The sequence below is a fragment of the Saccopteryx leptura genome, chromosome X (assembly GCF_036850995.1).
Source record: "Saccopteryx leptura isolate mSacLep1 chromosome X, mSacLep1_pri_phased_curated, whole genome shotgun sequence".
Classification (NCBI taxonomy): Eukaryota; Metazoa; Chordata; class Mammalia; order Chiroptera; family Emballonuridae; genus Saccopteryx; species Saccopteryx leptura.
The window spans coordinates 6,975,645-6,989,546 of NC_089516.1; the positions used below are offsets into that span (position 1 = coordinate 6,975,645).

At 44.2% G+C, this 13,902-nt stretch overlaps 1 protein-coding gene across 2 annotated transcripts in view; it reads left to right on the forward strand.

Annotated features, from left to right (window-relative positions):
* The first annotated feature begins 374 nt into the window (after positions 1–374).
* EGFL6 (EGF like domain multiple 6) overlaps positions 375–13,902 on the forward strand; it is a 55,609-nt gene continuing 42,081 nt past the window's right edge. For both annotated transcript variants that reach the window (XM_066356549.1, XM_066356550.1), the window contains exon 1: positions 375–692. In XM_066356549.1, coding sequence (XP_066212646.1) covers positions 619–692 — 74 coding nt within the window. In that variant the 5' untranslated portion in view covers positions 375–618. The remainder of the gene's footprint in view (positions 693–13,902) is intronic.

Consider the following 13,902-nt stretch of genomic DNA (forward strand, 5'->3'; position numbering starts at 1 on the left):
TCCATATAAGTAATCTGTCGCAAGTGAGTGTGGCAGGACACTTGTCAAAGAAGGGTTTGCACAGGACTTGACTTTCCAGCTCTAGCAGCCCATGATTTGTGGTTTGTGGAAGAAAACTCCGCAGAGTGTGAAAGTCTACACAGAAGTGTCATTCTCAACTGTCGTCCTTGGTTCCTGCTTTGACTCCGCAACCAAGGTAAGTCCCAGAGCTCAGCTGCCACTGAAAGCTGCCCGTGTCTGAAAGAGCCTGGATACGCCTAGTGAAGTGAACTGAGCGTGGGGTAGGGTTCTTGGCGAACGCTGCACGGAGGATGCGCGGGTGGGGCTGGAGGCGGCTCCCAGCCAGATGTGCTGGCGCACCGATCCCACTTCACCCGCAGAGGAGCTGCTGCGTCCCGCCCAGGGCGCCCCCAGCTCTCCAGGGGCCGAGAGCGCCCCAGCCCCAGGCCCGGCCTCCCTCCGAGCCCCGCAGGACTGCGCGAGGAGCTCGGAGGCCCCGAGCAGCCAGCCGAGGAGAGAGGAGGTAGCAGCCCCGCTGCGCCCAGGTCCCGCACCCTCCCAGGAACAGGAGGAGGAGCGGCCGGCGACAGCGGCAACAAGGGGTACCCCTGCACAAAGATGCCGTGGCCCTGGGCCTTTGCGCTCCCTCTGCTGCTCCCCTGGGTGGCAGGTGGGTTAGGGAACGCGGCCAGGTTAGTGACTGGCGATCGCTCCCCACGGGACCCCTACTCTTTGTCCCCACGCGCCGGTGTGTGCCTGCTTAGCCAGGACTTTACGAGGATGTCAGTTCCCGGAGCGCCCACGGGCTTCGCTCCAGCTCCCTGTGCGTCCGCGGCACCCCACCCGACCGCGTCCTGCGGGTCCGGGTCCGGGAGGAGGGAGGCTCTGCGCGCAGTCCCATGGGTGTGTTCTGGCTTCGTGGTCTGCAGACATCTACCGTGGGGCCGGCTGTGTGAGGGACTGTCTGTGGCTGGGTGGGTTCTGTGTCTGTGCACTTTTGTGTTTCCCACTCTCTCCGAATGGCGCCAACTGATTGTCAGTCGCTAGTTTTGCTGGGGAAGGAGGGAAAGAAACTGGGGAGGACGCGGACTAAGCGCTCACTGGGCTGAGCCCACCGGGAAGGGGGCTCCTCTACTCAGTGGCTTTCTGATTAGTGTTGATGAACTAGAAAGAAAGAACACTGTTGTCGGATGAAATCGACTCATTCATTCTTGCCGCGGCAGTTCAGAATCTGAAGCTGTTGCTGTACTGCCCATAACCTTTTCTAAGCCCTGAAACCTATTTTAGCAGAGATCAGCAAAGCCACTTAGGAAATGCACACTTATATCGTGGGCTCTGTAGACCTGGCACTGTTCCAAACGCGGCAGGATTATTAACCCATTTAAAGCCCCCATAACTGCCGTGTGTGGAAGGTCCTATTATTGTAGAGGAGAAAAATGAGGCTTAGAGAGGGGGAGAAAGGTGCAAGGAGGCATGCAGCCAGTAGGTGACGGCCCGGGGAGTTGAAACCCAGGCGTCCTGGCCCAGAGTCCCTGCTCTTCTCCAGTGACTAGGGCCACCTTTTGGGAATCACTCCCTGGGAAAGGTTTCCCGGTTCCCTGGCTGTGATGTCTTGCTTTCTGAGTGTCCGCTAGAGCAGGGCTTCTCCACTGTGGCACTATTGGCCTTTCAGGCTGGGATTGACAGCTATTGGGGGGTTGTGGGGGCTGTTCTGTGCATTGTAGGATTTGTAGCAGCGGCATCTGTGGCACTTCTACTCACTAGATGCCAGTAGCAACCTCCCCAAGTTGTGACATCCAAAAAATGCCTGCACATTGTCCAAGGTTCCCTGGGGAGAGGGGGACAGAATCACCTTCTGCTGAGTGGGAACCGCTTCAGTTGAGACTTTTTAGTGGGCAGTTCCTGTGGAGAGCAGGCGGAGAGCCTCGCTTTGGGACATGGTACCGGCTTCCTTAAGGCGAGCCTATCTGTGTTTGATTTATAGGAAAAAGCTTTCATCAGAATCTGCCATAGTATTCAGGGATATTGAAGTTCAAAGAGAACAAACCTCAAATCAGGTTCTTAGAGCAGACGTTCACAAGTTTCAATTTCCTTTTCGTGATAAAAATATGAGCAGGTGTCATTTGCTCATGAGCAGGTTGTCCGGGAACGGTGGCGGTTCTTGCATTGCTAGAAAGCCCAAGTGCTCTTTGGAGATGAGATTTCTAGTTCTCTAACAACCAAGAAGTCGAGCTCCAGGATGTCACTCTCAAAGTGCCACCAAATTAAATGAAAAGCTGAAGAGCCCCAAAATAAACCAAAGGGAGTTCAAATAGAGAATCCATGGCAGGATTCTGCAGTTTTCAAGATGTAAAATGTGGTTTCTTTACACCGTATGAGGTTCACCTGTGGGTGTGTTTTTATCTCAACATGCTTGGAAATGACGGGGCCGGCACTTCACAAACTGCCGCACCGTGCTTAGTCAACTCCAGGCTGCCAAGTTACAGGGACACACTAACAGAAAAGGCTAGACATTCACTGCAGAAAATTATGTCTCCTGATTATTTTCTGACGTTTCACAACTTATAGCAAAAATTGCCCCCGCTATAGGTTTTTAATATAAATCACCAATTGTTTTTTAATTGAAAAAGTGCCCCCATAATTTTAGTAACCTAGAAAGTTATATGCCTCTTAAATGGTGCTCAGCACACAGTGTACAATTAATACTCGTCAAATGAATAAATCATTAGCAGCATGCATTTCTGTGGTCTTACACATTGATATTTGGCTTGAACCCCAGACTTTTTATATGCCCTTTGGGCATTGGGACAGTTTAGATCAGGAGTCCCCAAACTACAGCCCGCGGGCCGCATGCGGCCCCCTGAGGCCATTTATCTGGCCCCCGCCGCACTTCCAGAAGGGGCACCTCTTTCGTTGGTGGTCAGTGAGAGGAGCACATTGACCATCTCATTAGCCAAAAGCAGGCCCATAGTTCCCATTGAAATACTGGTCAGTTTGTTGATTTAAATTTACTTGTTCTTTATTTTAAATATTGTTTTTGTTCTTGTTTTGTTATTTTACTTTAAAATAAGATATGTGCAGTGTGCATAGGGATTTGTTCATAGTTTTTTTTTTATAGTCCGGCCCTCCAACGGTCTGAGGGACAGTGAACTGGCCCCCTGTGTAAAAAGTTTGGGGACCCCTGGTTTAGATGCTCTAAACCAGCTTAGTCTGTTCCTAGCTTCCCATAATACCCTGCTTCTATCACAATGCTCAGTTTTCTCCCATAGTACTCCATTTCTCCAATAAACCCATTCTCAACCATAATCCCCTCCCATAGTTCTCTGCCTCTACCATACTCCTATTCTTATATAATTCCCTGCTTTTCCCATAAGACCATTCTCTACCATAGTTTTCTGCTTCTCCCATAATCCCATTTTCTCTCACAATTCCCTTCTCCCACAATTCTCCAGTCTCTGCCATAATCCTATTCTTACCCATAGTTCTTTGCTTCTTTTATAATCCCACTTTATAGTTTCATGTTTCTCCCACAACTCCCTTCTCTCCCAGTTTCTTGCTTCTCCCAGAATCCCACTCTCACCCATAATTCTCCATTCTCATAATCCCTTTCTCTCCCGTAATTCTCCATTGTCATAATCCCATTCTCTCCCCATAGTTCTCTGCTTCTCCCATGGTACCATTTCTCACATAGTTCCCTGCTTCACCCATAATCCCATTCTGTCCCACAGTTCTCTGGTTCACTAATCATTTTATATCCATTGCACATTGAAATGATAATGTAGATATTAGGTAAAATATGTTATTAAAATTGATTTCATCCCTTTTATATTTTTTGAAATGTGGCTACTAGAAAATTTTAAATGCTATCATGTGACTGTTTCTACTGGACAGTGTCAGACTAGAACATTTGTTGATCTGAACTCTAAGCCCTAAGTCTGGCATCTTCTTGCCTTGGTGACATAAGATAGATATGTTATTAATTTTGATATGCTTAAGACTCAAGTTTGGAGCAGCTCCCTACTTAAAATATATTTCTGCTATACATTTTTTTCTCTATTGAATTAAAGTGCAAGTAATGTGAGAGATGAAAGAATTGCTGTGTTCGTGCAGAGGGTCTGCACTCATGGTTTCCTTTCTGCAAACCACACCCTGCATGGAGAATTGATTCTTCTCAGAGGCCCAGTAAGTAAACGCCATTGTAAGAGTTGACCACAAACTTAGTAGCTTAAAATAACACAGATTTGTTATCTGATAGTTCTGGAGGTCAGAAGTCCAAAATGAGTGTTATGGGGCTAAAATTAAGGTGTTGGCGGGCTCGTTCCTTCTGGGGTCTTCAGGGAAAAACAAGTTCCTTGTGTCCTACAGTTTTTAGAGGTTTCCAACAATCCTTGGCTTATGACCACATCACTCTAATCTCTTTTTCCTTCATCACCTTGCCTTTCCTCTGACTCTTAGTCCTCTTTCTCCCTTGGAGAAGAACCCATGTGATTATAACAGGCACACCCCCACTCCCCACCAGATAATCCAGGATGATCTCCTCATCTCAAAATCCTTAATTTGATCACATCTGCAAAGTTCCTTTTGTAAGGAACTTTGTAACTGTAAAGTTACACTCAGGTTCCAGAGAGTAGGAGGTAGACATCTTTTTTTTTTGGGGGGGGGGGCATTATTTAACATTCCACAGGAAGCTTGAGCCGTGAGTTTGTTGTTTTAGATTTATAGAATAGATCTTATTTTTAAACATGGTTTTAGTGATTTGTGAATGGTTGGCATGTCATTTATTTCTTTATTCTTTTTTTTTTGTGAGAGAGGAAAAGGAGAGGAGAGAGGGAAAGTGGGAGAGAGAGAGTAAGAAAGAAAGAGAGAAGTATCAAGTCATTGTTCCACTTGGTTGTGCACCTCATTGATTGCTTCTCATATGTGCCCTAATGAGGGCTTGAACCAGTGACCTCAGGGTTGAGCCCACCACCCTGAGACTGAGCTAGTGACCCTGGGATTGAACTAGGCACCTCAGCACTCCAGGACAATGCTCAGTCCACTGCGCCACCTGTCAGGGTTATTTCTTCTTAAAACCAAAATTTGTGGGAATATACACAAAACTAAAAAGCTGAGTGTTTATAGGAAATAGTGACCATGAAATGTCCAATTACAATATAGAAGTTATTTCTGAGCAACTTTATTTAAATTGTTTCATTGGCTTAGAAGGCATTCAGGTCCTATTTATATGTGATTTATGTGTATAAACCACAGTATGGGTAAACATAAAATGAGAATAAGTATATTATCTAGTCTTCATAAGTCAGATTGGCATTCAGCAGATATTGTTGAGATCCTACTATGTGTCAACATTTTTCACTATGATTTCACTCAATTCTCTCATCATCCCTAAGAAATAGGTGTTGTGTCTATTTGACAGACAATGGGAAGGAGAAACTTGAAGTGAGATGATTTCCCCAAAACTGCATTTGATTTGGTCTTCTGCTCTAAGAGCAAGGACATTCTAGTATAGGCATATCTCATTTTATTGTGTTTCACTTTATTGTGCTTTGCACATACTGAGTTTTCATTGACATGCGGGCAAGACCTCCACCAGCAAAAGGTTACAGCTCACTGAAGAGTCAGGTGATGGTTAGCATTTTTTTAGCAATAAAATATTTTTAATTAAGATATGTACATTGTTATTTTAGACATAAGGCTATTGCATACTTAATAGACTACAGTATAGTGTAAACATAACTTTTATATGCACTAAGAAACCAAAAAATTGTATGACTCATTTTATTGTGATATTCACTTTATTGTGGTGGTCTGGAATTGAACCCATAATCGCTCTGAGGTACGCCTCTATTCCAAATGTATCCCCCTTCCAAATTGAATACATAAACGCTGACATTTTTACAAAGTGCTTTCACACACATTATCACCAGTGATCCTGTTAGCGTGACTCTACCCAGCACAATCAAAGAACATGTGTAGAATAAGTGGGAGTTCCTGCTGCTCCACCCCCCTAACACCACCACCTTTAAGTTTACGTTATCTCAGAAGCAGACTCAGGCCAGGGTTTGAGTGTACATGGCTTATTTGGGAGGTAGCCCCAGGTAGTTCTAATAGGGAAGCTGGGAAGTGGGACAGAGAAAGGAAAGAAATGTTATATAAGTAAGTTACCACTATGATTGAATCCTGCTGAGGAATTCTGGGAGGTAGTAGGGCATGAGCATCAGAATATGAATCCACATAATACAAAATAAGGAAATCAGAAAAAACCGGGAACTGCATTATTCCATACGTAGGTGGGACATAAAAGTGAAACTAAGAGACATTGATAAGAGTGTGGTGGTTACGGGGGGAGGGGGGAGAGGGAAAGGGAAAGGGGGAGGGGGAGGGGCACAAAGAAAACTAGATAGAAGGTGACAGAGGACAATCTGACTTTGGGTGATGGGTATGCAACATAATTGAACGACAAGATAACCTGGACTTGTTATCTTTGAATATATATATGTATCCTGATTTATTGATGTCGCCCCATTAAAAAAATAAAATTATTAAAAAAAAAACAACAACAAGGGGAAGAAGGCAGGTATTCCACTGCCTAATTTGTAGCAGGTATTGCATGAGAATGAATGGATGTCTGTCAGGATAGATACATACCTGCAAAAGGAATACAAATAGTAGGCTTTGGCCCAAAATGCAGAGTGACCTGGCCAGCATCTGGGGCCATGAGCTCACTGGCTGCCAAGCAGCAGAGAAGGCAATCTGGGACCAGGCTGTGTGGAGCCCCGTATGTCGTGCCGAGGAATTTGGACTTTGCTCTCAGAGCAGTAAGAGCCAAGCAGGGCATGCAGGCTCTGTGTTCTGTAAAGATCATGACCAATTCATATTCATAATTATCACACAATTGCACAGAATTATCATTAAGGTAATGAGCCATGTTAACATTTTTTCTTTCCTAATGTGTATAATGACAGTGTACCTATAATTCATGGACTCTCAGCTTTGGTTAATATGAATGCAAAATTAAAAATCAAAGTATTGGCTCTGGGCAGCTGGATCAGTGAATAGAGCATTGACCCGGTGTATGGACATCCCAGGTTCAATCCCCAGTCAGGGCACACATGAGAAGCGACCATCTGCTTCTCTCCAGCTTCTCTCCTTCTTCTCCTTCACAGCCAGTGGCTCGATTAGTTGGGACATCGGCATTGGCCCCAGACTGGGGATTGCTAGATGAATCCCGGTGGGGTGCATGCAGGAGTCTATCTTTCTGTTTCCCCTCCTCTCACTTGAAAAATAATAATAATAAGTAAAAATCAAAGTACCAAAGCTGCAAACACCTTTAGAAAGATCATCACCTTGCTCTTTAAGTATTCTCTTTGCTTGATTTCTGGGCACCATATGTATTAGTTATCTATTGCTATTCAACAAAATACCTAAAAACTTAATGGCTTAAAACAATATGTATTATCTTGCAGTTTCTGTGAGGCAGGAATTTAGGATCAGTTTAGCTGGATGGGGCTTGTGGATTTTCACTAGGTGGCAGTCAAGTTGTTAGCCAATGCTGCAGGCATCTGAAGGCTTGACTCCCACTGGAGGATCTGCTTCCAAGATGGCACACTCACATGACAATGGGGAGGAGGCCTCAGGTCCTCGTCTTGTGGACCTCTCCATAGAGCTGCTTGAGTGTCCTCACGACATGGCAGGTGAGTCCCTTCATAGCAAGAATTCCAAGAAAGAGAATAAGAAGGAAGTTACAATACTTTCTATGTTGTAATCTCAGAAATTACTCTCCATCATTCTCACCGGGTTTCCTTTATCTGAAGCCCGTCCCTAAGTACACTCCACATAAGGGGAAGGGATTAAGCTTTATTTGTGAAAGGAGGAATATCAAAGAATTTATGGCCATATTTTAAAACTAACACACCACACATGCTGGTTTTCCTCTTCTCACACTGGTTACACCTTCTCAACCTCTCCTACCAGCCTCCATTTCCAGAGATCAGTGTGACCTACTTTCTCCCTATCTGCACCCTCTTCAGTCCAGTGCCTCTAATACTATATCTATATGCAGATTATGCAAAATAGGAATCTCGAACCGCAGGCTCTCACTGAGCTTAGGACATCTAAAACAGAATTTTTAAAAAAATACTTTATTGATTTTACAGAGACAGGAGAGAAAGGGGAGCATGGAATGGGAAGTAACAACTCATAGTTGCTTCATGCTAGTTGTTCATTGATTGCTTGCTGTATGTGCCTTGACCAGGGAAGCCCAGGGTTTCAAACCAGCAACCTTGGCACTCCAGGCCGAAGATTTATCCACTGTGCCACCACAGGGCAGGCTAAAAACAGAATTTTGATGAGCTCTTCAGAACTCGCTGACCCCTGCCTCACCCTTTCTCCCTATCCCAGAACAAAAGCATCCAAACCCATTTAAGCCCCAAACCTGGGCATCCCCACTTGTATTGGTCTGGTGCTCAGCCCTGTTACCCACCGTGCCTGAAGTCCCTCCGCCTCCGCCTCCGCCTCCGCCTCCGCCCCCAGCCACATTGCCATGGTCTCACCTCGGCCCGCAGTAACTTCCATTTGCTTCTGCTTTTGCCTTCCCCAGTCTGCAGCCCGAAGTGTTGCTCTTAATTACAATTCAAATCAGATCATGGCAGCCCTCTCCTTAAAGCCTTTCAGTGACTACACTGGATTAGGAATACAATCCGTTCTATTTACAACGGTGTGGAACGCCCCCCCCCCCATCCAGCCTCTGCCTATTTCTCCAACTCCATTTTATGTCGTTGTCCCCCATGTTCACTATGAATGAATGAATGTGGTGGAAAATAAATGTAGCTGTCATGCTAACACTGGCTTTTTTGACCACCTTCCCTTCCTTGTCTCAATTCCTCACTCCCATATCCATCTGCCCTTCACCTCCTCAATAAACCACTTGCGTTCAAATCCTTGTCTCATGGTCTGCTGCTGGGGGGAGTCTAAACTAGCACACTCCTCTTCCCCGATTTCTGCCAACCTCCTGAGCTTGGAAGATAAGTGAGAGAAATAGAGGAAGCAATGGAAAGTTCCGAGTTTTGCCCTACCACTCATGTTCTGGGGACTTGAAGATGCACGCTGGGACTGGGCAGCTTGATAGCCTATACATTCAGGAAGGTGAGAGGCTTTAAGGTATCCCTGGGCCTGTTGGACTTGGACTTTGTAGAACGAAGATGGATTGAAGCCTAGAATTAATCTTAGCTCTGTAGGTATAACAGACTTGCCATGCTGGGAACGATGAAGAAAACACAACAGAAATCAAAAACAAAAATAAAAAACCCATCACGGTTAGACTTTGTTATTCCTGTTTAGAAAAGAACAATTGTTTCATTTGTTTGGCAATATTTAAACAGATCTAAACATCAGTAAAAGAAGTTCTAACTTCTCCATTTGTCTGGAAGAATATCATGAAGTTTCCTGGAACTATAAGCAAGCATACAGGGAATTCTGGCACAGTATATTTTTGCAGAAAACGAGGAATCCCATGAAGAAATACTACACTACTTACACAATCCCTGGAATGTTTTTAAATTAACTTCAGCTGTGGAGACGGCGATTTTCTGATTCATTTGATCAATGGAGGAGACAGCAGGCTGTATAATGCATTCAGGATGCTCTGGTGGCTCAGTGTTTTAGCTCGGAGTTCCGCAACTCAGGGCCTCCTCTCCACAGAGACATGCTCACCCACATCAATCTTCCCTGCCTCAGGACCAGGTTCCCTGCGCTGGCTATTGTTTGAGAAGAAAGAGGAAGGAGGAGGGGGAGGGAGAGGGGAGGGGGAGGAGGAGGGGGAGGGGGAGGGGGAGGGGGAGGGGGAGGGGGAGGGGGACGGGGAGGGGGAGGGGGAGGGAAGCTGGCCCAGCCAGACCTCCCAAGGTGGCAGAGGACAGAGGATGTTGGGATCATTTTTGTCTAAGATCAAGGATTCTTTTTCTGGGTTCAGAGACTCCTTTTTTCTTTATGATCTCAGATTTGTCAGGTTCCATGGGGTTGGGTCAAACCAGCCAAATGCATAAAAGCTCATTATACTCAGATAGCTGATAAATTTCGATGATTGATACTAAGCTGTAACCATGTATCCTTGATCACTCCAGAATGCATGGGTCTAATTTTATACATTTTTTAAAAAATATATGCTTCACTAAATAAGGACCTAAATGCAATTGATGTAGATAGCTTTGTAAGTATTTTTTGTATGAAAGGATTCACATATAAGGACAAAATCGTGCACTGGACTTTAAAAAAAGAAATGGTTCTTGAAATACTACTGCTGCATTGGTCATGATAGGCTAACACTGCGTCAGATACTTTCAAAATCTCAATGGCTGAATACTGTAAAAGTTTATTTCTTTGCCCCAAAGTCCAAGGCATGTTTGAAAGACAACTGCATGCCTTTATACGGGGCCACGCTCCATCCATCTTGAGAGGCACCATCTTCCTCCAGTTTGGCAGAGTCTTTAGTCAATGGGTTGATGGAAGAGGAGCACCTCAGGGGTCACTTGTGGGTGTTGTGAGCAGGCGTGGCAGTGATCTCCCACATTCCATTGGCCAAAACCAGTCCTGCGGCCCCAGCTCACTGGCAGCTGGCTGGGAAGCACAGCGTAGCTTTGGAGACACAGATACACTTTGATAAGCACTTAACCTTCTCTTCTGTGGCCATTCAGTTGCAACATATGAAATTAAAACTCTTTGGCCACTTTTAACTTTAAAAATGGCAGTTTCGTATAGTTTAACCTACCAGTTTATGGCCCTTATCCAGAATACTCACAACCAGATATTAAAGAAAAATAATAATTGACTTAGCGATGGGTAAGTTCATAAGTGGGCCTGGTATTTGAGAAGGAGAGGCTGATGGGAAAGTAATTTGAATCATTTGGCAACATTAACATGGAAGGGCACGTGAGAACTATGTAGAAACTAAAAGTTAGGGCTGTTTTTAGCAGTTTTAAAAAGATTTTAGAAAGCAGTATTGTCAATGTCGTCCTTGCTGATGCTGGATTCCTTTCTTCCCCTCAATAATATTGTTTCAATTAAAACAGAAACATTTATCATTAATTTTCTTTTTATTCACAATTTAAAATAGCTGCACATGTGCATTTAGTAAAAACTGGCAAGCAGAGAATGCAGAGCTCGATTTCAGTGTAATAAATCAATTTCTTCTGGCGTCTATAAATCAGCAAGAAATTATTAGCAATTCTGTCCAGTAGTGATTTCCCCCCTTTAAACTAACTTTCCATTTTCATGACCAGATGCAGAATGTGATGACCAATCAGTAAAATCCCATTTTTAGCTGTCCCTTTGAAGCTCTCTCTCAAAACTGGGAGAATATATGGCTGGCACGCCCATTCATTAAAAAGCATGCTGCTCATTTATGGGCGCACATGATTCTCTGACGGTTTTTCCTTCATGTTGTTTCAAGCTGCTTGGTCGTCTTTAGAAAATATGCACAGAGCATGTCGCTGCATCCACAGAGCAGCTGGAAGCTGAACCAGTGTTTTCTGATTTGTATAGTTGCCTAAACATCAGAATCCATTTTATTGTTTCTAATCACGAGTTAATTCTTAACTATTATTTTCATTTTTTAAACTAAAATGAGACTAAGGCTAGATTTAATGACAAATTTCTGTTCTAACCGAGCTTGAATTCTAAGATGCATTTGTGACTGGAGAAGGCATTTCTTACAGTGAATAAAAAATTTGTATTAACAAGTTTTTGATGACCCAACTGTTACTCATTAACATTTGGGAAAGTTTTACAAGTGATACTTTGTACCACGTCAAAAACAATGACTTGGGAGAAAGTAATACACCTCAGATTTCTTAAGTTTCACCTTTTCACCTACAGGCAAGCATGTGAAAGCAATAAAACTGGAGAAAGAGGATGTCTCTGGAGAGTTGTGGTATCGTGCAAACAGCATATATGAATTTCATCTTCTGGTAACTCTCTCCTGTTAGCTAACCCCAGGCCACATTCTGCATGATCGAAAGTAATTGACTTGCCCAATACAAATGAAATGAGTTTGGCCACCGGTGTTGGGGAGCCTGGGTTCTTTCACAAAAGTTTCTAATTAGACTTTTTGAGAAATACCTGATTTCAACAAATTTCAGTTTGTTTTTGTGTGATTTCACATCTAACAGTTTTAGTAATTTTGTTAGAGCTTATCAGGTTCACCACAGTTCTATGGAGGCTGGTTTGTATTTTGTCAAATCTTTGATATTTCCCACCACTTGGAATCCTTCCATAACTCTCCGGAGCTTTCAGGATGGATAAAACATTTCACATGACACATGTCTTTTCTTTCTGGTCCCTGGCAATCTTCCTGCTCCTTCTCCATACTACTGTTCATTCTCTCTGCTTCCCTTTTCGCTCCCCTAGTCCAAACACACTGCTTTCTGTGCTCAAGTCTATAAGCCACCAACTCATGTTCTTTGTGGCTGCATCCTTGACACAGGCTGTGTTCTCTGCCTGGAACACCTTCTCCACTAAACAGACCCTCCCCTGCACCTGGGCAAGTTCCACCAGTTACCAGAATTCATATCCGGCTCCATTTCCTCCAGAAAACCCCTTGATGAGGGTGTTACAGGGGTCTGGGGGTCCCCCTAGGGATGGTCTGTGACCCACTGTAGTTCTTGAATTTGCACAAGAAAGAGTTCAAACACAAGCCAGCGTAGAGTTTAAAGTGAAAGAGAGTCCATTAGTGAAGCAGTGAGACAGAGACTGTACCCCTCCCTGGTGGGTTTTACTCTTTTTTAGTTGAAGTTCATTTAATTGATGGGTGGGACATTCGGTAAGGGGGAGGAGGAGTATTCAGGATCTTTCCAGGGGAAAGTGGTGGAAATTCCTGAGAAGACCCTTGGGGACCATGTTGTGTCCTTATATGGGTTTTCTGTTTCTGGTCATGGCTGCTCAATGTGTGTCATTTATATGCTAAGCATTTAATGAGACTGGGGTCACCATAAGGTGAAATTAGTCACCATGTTGGACCAAACTGGTCGTCTGCCAGTTCTAAGCCATAAATCCTTTGAGGGATGATCTTACTGTCTCCTTGATAACCCTTGTAGCCCTTCTTGATTACATCCATTTTACCACATCCCTTCTATGTCCCCCTCACCCACCCACCTCAACCTAACAACTCCTGTATCTTCCCCTAGCTCCTGCGAACTCACCTTTTGGTAGGACTCATCATGTTGGAGTATAATTAATCTGTTACTTGCCCATCTTTGTCCCTAGACTACAAATTCTTTGTGGCAAGGGGCTGTTCTTATATACCTCTAGATCCCCAGTGCCTACTACAATGCCTGACATGTAGTTACATAATAAATTTTGGGTGAGTAAATGGCTAGATGGATGGATGAATAGTATAGAGGAGGAAAAATAATTTTCCTTAGACCCTTCTAGGTTCTTGGTGAAGACACCTGCCTCCATAACAAAAGACAGATTAACAGCAGAAAAATAAACAGAAGTATAATAATGCGGATAGCTCCTAGGTACATGGGAGAAACCCAGGAAAACTGAGTAACTTCCAGAAATGGCACAAGACAGCACTTTAAATATTATCCCCATTTATTTTATTTTATTTATGCATTTTTATAGAGGAGAGAGAGAGGGAGAGAGAGACAGAGAGAGAAGGGGGGAGGAACTAGAAGCATCAATTCCCATATGTACCTTGACCAGGCAGGCCCAGGGTTTCGAACCGGCGACCTCAGCACTTCCAGGTCGTCACTTTATCCACTGTGCCACTACAGGTCAGGCCAATATTATCCCCATTTAAAGACAAAAGAAGTTCTTTGGGGGGGGGTGAGACCAGTTACGGCAGGTTATTAGGGACAGCACAATAAACAAGGGTAGGGTGGCTATACAAATTTAAGCCTTTGA